This window comes from Pygoscelis adeliae, unplaced genomic scaffold (genome assembly GCF_000699105.1).
Source record: "Pygoscelis adeliae isolate BGI_AS28 unplaced genomic scaffold, ASM69910v1 Scaffold160, whole genome shotgun sequence".
NCBI classification, from domain to species: Eukaryota; Metazoa; Chordata; class Aves; order Sphenisciformes; family Spheniscidae; genus Pygoscelis; species Pygoscelis adeliae.
This window is the reverse complement of record NW_008824035.1, coordinates 3562189-3570589: the sequence shown is the minus strand read 5'-3', so window position 1 is coordinate 3570589 and position 8401 is coordinate 3562189. Positions and strand designations below refer to the sequence as shown.

General features: G+C 38.5%; 1 protein-coding gene across 1 annotated transcript in view; it reads right to left on the bottom strand.

Annotated features, from left to right (window-relative positions):
* Positions 1–210: 210 nt before the first annotated feature.
* The window catches only part of CARF (calcium responsive transcription factor), a 33219-nt gene continuing 25028 nt past the window's right edge, over positions 211–8401 (bottom strand). The window contains exons 14-18 of the mRNA XM_009331954.1: positions 7253–7946; positions 3555–3598; positions 1997–2163; positions 1514–1567; positions 211–297 (exon numbers count right to left, since the gene is read on the bottom strand). Coding sequence (XP_009330229.1) covers positions 7846–7946 — 101 coding nt within the window. The 3' untranslated portion in view covers positions 211–297; positions 1514–1567; positions 1997–2163; positions 3555–3598; positions 7253–7845. The remainder of the gene's footprint in view (positions 298–1513; positions 1568–1996; positions 2164–3554; positions 3599–7252; positions 7947–8401) is intronic.

The window sequence follows — 8401 nt, the reverse complement described above, 5'->3', positions numbered from 1 at the left end:
ACTGAAGATAAAAGCAAATATACACGATTACCATTCTAGCCTTTATTAGATGTGAGCTCAGAGCATAAATAGCACCAAAATCAATAATAAAAAAGTTGTATATTTAAAAAAAATTTACCATTTAAAGTGAACCACTTCAGCCAGAAGAAACTGCAATCTTTAGCTGTAACTTTGATAGCTTTCAATCTCCTGCAAGCAGCTTTTTTTTTTTTTTTTTCCCCAAACTTCACTTCCTCTTCTGTTCTCCATTCTGGGTCTCTTGCCGGTTATCTGGAGTACTCTCAGAGGTAAGTGATCCTGAGAAAACATCCAACACACAGTGAACTAAGAGCTAAAAGTAGAAGCTAAGGAGGAAACACCTGCACACTTCAGAAAGTGTGAAGAGCATCATCTGTAAGAAACATAAATAATTAATTTCCAATTCTCTCTCCCATTTAATTTTAGCTTTAAGAGAAACATCTGTGAGAAAGTTGAATTTATGTCTAAAAGAACAGTGACCTGACAAAGCACAACTGAATTATTAGCATGGTCCTTTAGGAATTAAATACTGTACACTTAGATCTAGGATAGAAGATATTTTTTTAGGCCAAATTTGTAGCTAATTAGCGAAACCACTGTTAAACTGTAAGTTGCGGGGAGCGGGGCATAAATTGAGATTTGTTTTCCTCCCACTGCTGACCAGTGTTTCTCTCAAGATGTTTAAGAAAAGGTACGGTGTGAGGAGGATACTACGTGAAGAGCAAGAATGCCTACTTTTACCATTATATTCTTCAGTTGCTTATTACTTCTACCAGCTCCCATTCCTAACACAGCTTAAATTACAGCATGCTTGAGGGTGACTGTTCTAGGTGCTCCCAACTCACTCGGACTATGTACACTGACCATCAAGTTTTCATACGTGGAAACCTCTATTTTCCCTTAAGCTGGAAAGCAGAATGCCACGAGCCATCCTTGGGGAGATAAATATGAGCAGCTCTGCATCAGGCAGAAACACAAATACAGCTCTTCTTGGGAGCTGAAAGAAAATGAAGGTTTTTCTTCTGCTCAACCAGTACTGCAGAACAGATGGCCACAGCCTCAGAATTTCTCCCTAGCTCAGTCAGAGCTCAGATTGAAACCAAATTCACAGCTGAAGACACTATCAGTTCTTGAGACTTGACCATTTATGACACCATTAGTTTCACTAAACCAATGCAAATTCCAAGCACAAAGAAAATTTGTCACATCTAGACTTGATGTGACACAGATGTTTACAAACAAACTATGGTTTGCAGATATTGTTATTGACATGCTATCAAGTGACCAGGTCAGATTACGCAAATGAAAAGGAAGCGTCCTCATGTGATGGGAGAGGCGGTAAGTAAGGAATTCTGGTGTCATCCCTGTTTCCCACCCTGCCCCTTCCCCTGTGCAAGTTTGGTTCTATAATTGTTCTTTTTTTGTGGGAGACCCTGAACACAATGACTTGCAGCACAGATGAAAGATCCCCTACAGAGGGACAAAAGTGCCATACCTTTGAGCCTCTGAACATGGTGGTTTTGAAGGACAGTTTGGAATGCTTCCTGTTCTGGGTAAAAAGAAAAAAAGATTAGGAAAAGCTTTGGTTGTTTTAGGTTATCACAGGGTTAGAAGTATGCACTAGTATTTCCTCATAAGAAATTTCTGCAGAAATACAACATTATCCACTTTAAGTTAAAGCTTACTCTGTAAAAAGCATATATCTGAAAAGACTTCAGACAAAAGCTCTCCACTGTTTCTTTATAAAACAAGCTTTCTTTTACTTTAAGAAAACGTACACAGACAATACAAAGATCAGGTGGCACCACTGGCCTACAGTTTCAGTATGACGTGCAAAGATGGCAATGCATGGGTAACTATTCATTAACATTTTGGTACATACTCATAAAAACATTGAGATCTGTCCAAACACTAAGCATCTTGTCAAGCAGATCAGAGAGACATAGTAATTCTAATACTTTGGAAAAGGAAGATTTACTTTTATTCTCTATTGAAAAATCCTCTTCCTCCCACCAAAGATTGTGGGCTTTATAGAAGTCATGTCATCAACCCTTAATCTCCTCCGTTCCGTTCCTGCAGGTCCTCCCATAAGTTCTTACACACTTTCTTCATGATCTCCATGTCCTTTGCAGGCTTGTACAACTTCTTGAGTGGGCAAGCAGAAAGAACAGCTACGTCAGAACACAAAGCCAAATCATTGCTGTTTCTCAAGGTGTGCATTCCGGACTAGCACAGAGAATGTTAGTCTGGAATGAGGACACTGGGACTGAGCTCCTCCCTCTCCCCCTGATCTGCCAACACACACCTCTCTCTTTCTGGCTCTCCTGCTGCCATTTGATTGCCATGCCTAATTACATTTTAAATAGTATCTAGAAACAACGACTATTCTACAAAGAGCAGAAGCAAGTCTCTGATCTTTCCTGGAGCCACTGAACTATCAACATTTAACCAAAAGATAGAGCTAAAAAATTTTAACAGTATTTTAGTGGTAGCTTATGCTGTATTGACACTGTCCCACTGTAGAAATCCAAGTACATTAGAAAAAATGACCAAATGGCAGATCCAATAGTATGTAAGTTTTTGCTCTCTAGATCCTTCATACTGAAGGATCCTTCATACTGAGGACCCAGAAATTAATTCTTATGAAATCACTATACTACAAACAGATTTTCATCCTCCTATGAGCCTTATCAATCTCTATCAGAAAAAAAGATCAGGAAGAGCGAGAAATTTAATTTGCTTAGAACAGCATGCTCTTGTTTAAACAGGCAGACTGTCATTAGCAGGAGCCCAGTACATGCCAAATGACCAGCTGAGCTGCACTGCAGAGAGTAAGGATGGCAGTAAAAACATGAATTCCAATTATCCACATTAAAAGATCTGATTATATGTGTCCTAAAATATTTGCATCATTTAACTTCAGTTAAGTGTAATTAAAACTGCATTAAAGAACTACATGCAAACAACTATATTCATGTCTCCATTTTCTTTTTTCCTTTTTTTTCCCCAATACATAAAATCTCTTATGCATATACCACTTAAAACTACTAAGCATCCAAAGGTAATTTTTTCCATAAAGAGGTTATCATATGCATGCCTTTCACAAGTTTTCTTCTATCTAGCACAGGCTAACGGATTACTGACGAGAATTACTCTCACAGCATCCAATGCTCCTAATCTTCCGTCCAGGAAAAACTCCTTAGGACAAGGACACTCAGTATTCGTCCTCAGAAAGCACTCCATGCTTTTTAAGTCCCTTCTATAACTAGAACAGGATGGGGCCCTAGATGACAAACACCCATTAATACTTTCTATGATACAGCAGCACTGTTTATGATCACTCCTTTGAAGACTCTCCAGAAAACCCATCAAATCACTTCAGAAAATAAACATGTCATTTGTCACATGCATTAGAAATGGAATGAGATACTAAGGTGTAACAGCTTACATTGGAAAATAACCCCAAACAAATGCACATACATTCCTGTCACGTGATGAGATTTTTGCCTTCCCCTCCTTCTCCCCCCAGATCATACCTTAGTTGATGCTTGTTGGATAGACCTGCTGGATAGCTTCTGACCTAAAAAAATCAACACAGCCTGTTTTACACAACGCTTTTTTCATTCGTTAATGAGGTGCACTGTTGCTGGGAGAAGATAATAATTACTGATGGGATAGGCTCTGAAGTTTATTCCTACAAAAGCTTTGTTCAGAAGGGAAGGGCAGATCAAGGAAAATTTTCTCATCAGAGATCCACGAAGAGCAGTAACTTTTCACAGCACCATCCTCAGCTATATCACACTTTCTATCCCTAATGGAACAGATTTTTCCTGCCTAACCTTCTGAGAACACATCTGTTTGAATAGGCTTAAGGGAGCAAATTGTAAGTTTGCCAACAGACGGACAAGTCAACAGCCAGCTACTATCCACAGCGAGAATTGGGAACTCAGGTGGTATGAAAGGAAAGAGGCCAGTTTCTCAATATAAAGCCCTAACAGCTGGCAGAAATTATCCTTTTCTCCTTGGTTTCTCAAATCTTTTCAGTTGCTGTGAACGTAACAAATGTCCTCTGAAATGTGGCTGCCTGATATTCATCCAGGTAAAGATGATAAGCCCCAAAGCAAGCAAGGAAAAAACTTAATGAAATTAAAAGGAACATAGGATCCTGGGGAGACAGGAAGAAAAACTGACAGGAGCAAATCTCACCAGTGTTTACTTGTGCGGTGAACTCACCAGCTGCTTCAACAGTGTAACAGTGAAACATTGAGAATTTGGGGGCCTGAGGGCACGGGACTTGGGTGGAAGTCCTAATAAGCGTGAAGGAAGAGAGACTTGGGTGGATACTGAGCGTTCTTGAGGTAGACAGAGCTGCAGTCAGAGGGATGAGGAGAGCAGCAAGTTAATTCAGTTGGGAAGAAAAGGTATATTTTCCTCAGTAACATGTAAAGGAAAAGAGTCAACGCTCCCGGGTTGAAGGTCCAAGAGGAGTTTCTTCTTCATATTAGAAGATAAGAATGGGTGTCTCAGACTACGGGAAGTCATTTAGCTGCCTCTGGTACTCACCAAAACTCAAGCAGCTCTGCTGGTTTTGAGGGCAGGACAGGCTTTCCTTTTCTTCCATACCTTTAAATTCCTACCATGAACTCACCCTATCCACTACTGGCATAGATTCAGGAGCTGCACTGAGCCTTTGTGACGAGCTTGCAATCCCCTTCCAGGGCCCCGAAGCCCCCCCCCAGCGCAGCTCCTTCCAGCCCTCCCTGCAGGACCCTTGCTTTTCACACACCTTCAGGACCTTCTTCCACCTGGTCTCCCTAGAGCTGTCCTACTTGTTCTTCATCCCCAGAAACCACTGCCCTCAAGCAGCTCTTGTATTTCTCCCCATGAAACCCCATAACCACAACATAGACCATTACTTTAAAAGAAAAAGTAGTTTACATTTGAATAGGAATATGATACATTAAGTTGCTATATAAATATATATATACACATACATACACAGACATTTGTCTCTAAATTTTGTACAAACTGCAACAATCTTCATACCACATGACCACGTCCGGATTTTTGAACAGTGCAAAAAGGACTCATTAACACTACTGGTTTCCATCCAAGAGGCTGCCAGCCTTGAACAAGAGCTACGGATGTGCGCCCTTTTATGTCTTCTCTATATTTTAGGAAAAATTATTTTTGCATGCACATACATAAGCACAGCCCTTCTTGTCAAGCCAATCAATCACTGTTACGGGTAACCAACAATGAGGATAAATTGGAGAATAATTTGTTCATTTACAGTACTGTGGAAGCTCAGGATTTCTAGGTTTGCAAAATAAACGCTTGAACATAACAACCACAAGAAAACAAAGTAAACATCAGAAAAACATCGACAATTCCAACACAAAGTAATAACCAACTACTTTGCACCAAGCTACATAGCTTTCTCTGAAAAATCAGCCTCAAGTATTCTATGCAAACAAACCTAAGTGCATTGAACTAAAACTGAAATAACCTCTTGCTGGTAATCCTTAGCTGTAATTTATTTATTCTTTTGAGAATAAGCATTCTCAAAAATGAGGAACAATTATCAAAAAACGAGTAACATTGAAAAAGGTGATATACTTTGGAATGCATTAGTTTAAGAAAAAACAAAGATGATGGAATCACTGAATACAGCAGCATGGAAGGAGGTACCCGTTCTGGTATATAGTTACTGAGTTGGAAAAGAAAAGGTGACTGCTGCCTGTGGGCTCCAGAACTATGACTGCAGCAGAGAACATCCATTTTGGACGTATTTTCACAATTAACAACAAAAAAAAAAAACCCGAAAGGGTGAACCTTGTGGGATTTTACCTACCCAGAAATGAGTAAGGCATACCACAAAACAAGTCAGTATAGAAACTAAATATGAAAAACTCCAAAGAACTGGAGATTCTCAATGCACTTGCACGATAAAATACTGACTCTTATTAAATAAGAGCAGGATCCTGTTGGAAAATTCTAATTTAAGCTAACCCATAAACATTAGCTTTAAATGAACAGCATTAACAGTGTTAGTTAACCTCACAGAAGTTAATATATTTTCAGGTAAGACTAAGATATAGCACCTACCTAACAGATGCTGCATATAAAGGTATTAGGAACCCAAGTTCAATGTGAGACTTTTGAAAGTTTTAGCTTTAAATACTCAAAAGAAAATTAAAAATTAATTTTAAAATAGCCACTATTTAGATGATGTTTGTGAATGCCTTGAACTTATGTTAACAAATCTAACAATTTAAAAATTTTAATCTTCATGGTCATATAATATTCCTAACACTTTCTCCTCTACATAAACGAACCAACCTTTTTCCTGTTTTGTTTTGGGTTTTTTTAAGTCTGAAAAAGAGAAAGTCCTCAGATTGCATTCTTGTACAGCATGCAGACAAAAATATCTAATTTTATGATCAAGTTCTCAACCTCTTAGTAGCAACTAATAACAGAACTGCTGATACTGCTGTATACAAAATACTCTGAATGTTGCGCTAAGAATTCAACATCTGAAGCAAACAATGTCATTGTTTAACTGGATATCTACACTGGCATCACTTTCATTTCATTTACTGCTTTAAATGGATTCCAAATTATTTGTAGGCGTATTTTTTTCCTTAAAGAAACACTTTTGTCACAGATTATGCAACTCAGTGCTTGTCACTTATTATGGCTTTGGCTTAAATATTGCTAAAAGATATTTCTTTATCTTATTGGTTTTTAAAGATACCTGGTAATTATTTTGAGTGATACGGACCATTTTAGTCTTAGAACCTGCCACTGTTTAAAAAGATGAACTTGTTTTCTGAATGTTATAGTGACATCACACTTGCACATATTGCTTGGATTTATACTACTTGCTTTATTTTCTTGGGCCTCTCTTCGTTAGTGATGTATCCATAAGCCCTACATCACAAACAGCAGCAGGTTAAATCATATTTACCTGAGCTGATAACGCTAAGTGCATAAAGCAAAAGGTAGATAAGCTGAAATGGCAGCATTCATTATTTCCCATGAGACAAGACTCCGGCTTTTAGTTGTTATGACCAACTGCTAACACAGTACCACTGCAAAGGCTGCATGCAGCAAGGAACCTCATTATAAAGCCAGAACATAAGTTTAAAGATGTCTAAGTTGAAAACATTCACCGTTACAATTCACACACTTTTTGTCATCATACAACCTTACATTCACCTGGCAACCTCACCTTTCTCCTCTCCTTGATCTTCACACCATTAACATTATGATCGGGTCAAAGTTGCATTTTCTTAAGCATCCATGTCCTTCATCACTTTGAAATTTAGCATCTTGGACCTTTGTTTTGTCACAAAACCATTGCTGTATTGATACACTTTGTTGTTGGATTCTGTGGTCTCGGAGCTGGCAGACTCTATGATTTCTGTAGTGCCGTAACAGTCGAGGGTCTCAAGGAGAAAAGCAAACCCAGGATTGTGATCCACGTTCTAAAGCTAAGGAATTAAATTGTGGAAGACCTTCAGAAATGTCGACCAAAATGGGCCATTTGGATAGCATCCAAATTACTCAAAACTTGAAATTGAAGAGAGAGGTGGTGTTCCACAGGGCAACTGAATGTCCTGGAATTGGCAGTGAGCCACATCAGTCATAAATTGAAACAGCTGTCTGTCAAAACTAGTGTAAAATATGCCTAGTCTGAATGTCACAATACAACTTAAAAAGAATGGCATTACTTTTAGAGCACCTGCCTTTCCTTCCAAGACATTTAGAGTTCTCCGGTTCGAAAAATCCTTCCAGGCTTCACAGATTTAAATAGGTGAGGAACTATGGCAGTCTGATTTTATCTGGCTCCATAGACAATGCTTTTTCTCTTGGCTCTTGTTTAACTTGGCTCACACAGATAACACCCTCTGTATTTTCTTCAGCTTAAAAACAAAACAAAAATCAAACATTGAAGTTCACACTCCACTGATAACGCTTCAGCCCCAATAACTGTATGCATTTAAAAGAAATATATTTCAGGAACTCAAGTTAATAGGTAAGGCATTTGTGAAGTTAGTTTGACAGCTAGTTGTGTCATCTACCGTGCTATAAGATACTGCAAGTTGACATGAATTTACTGCAGTAAGGGCCCCCTCAAGTAAGAATATTTTGAAGATTTTATTAAAAAAAGTATGTTTGGAGATATAAAATTACTCTCGCACAAAATGTCTTTCCTCTTTCCCATGGAAAAATAAAGCTAACATTTTTTTTTTTCTTCTTTTCCAGGGGAAAGGAGGAATGGAAGTGCTATTGCTGAAAAAAATTAACTCTAAAGCATCTTGGATTTAGAGAATGACTTACACTGCAGGCATGATTGGCCACTTCTCAATGACTGCAC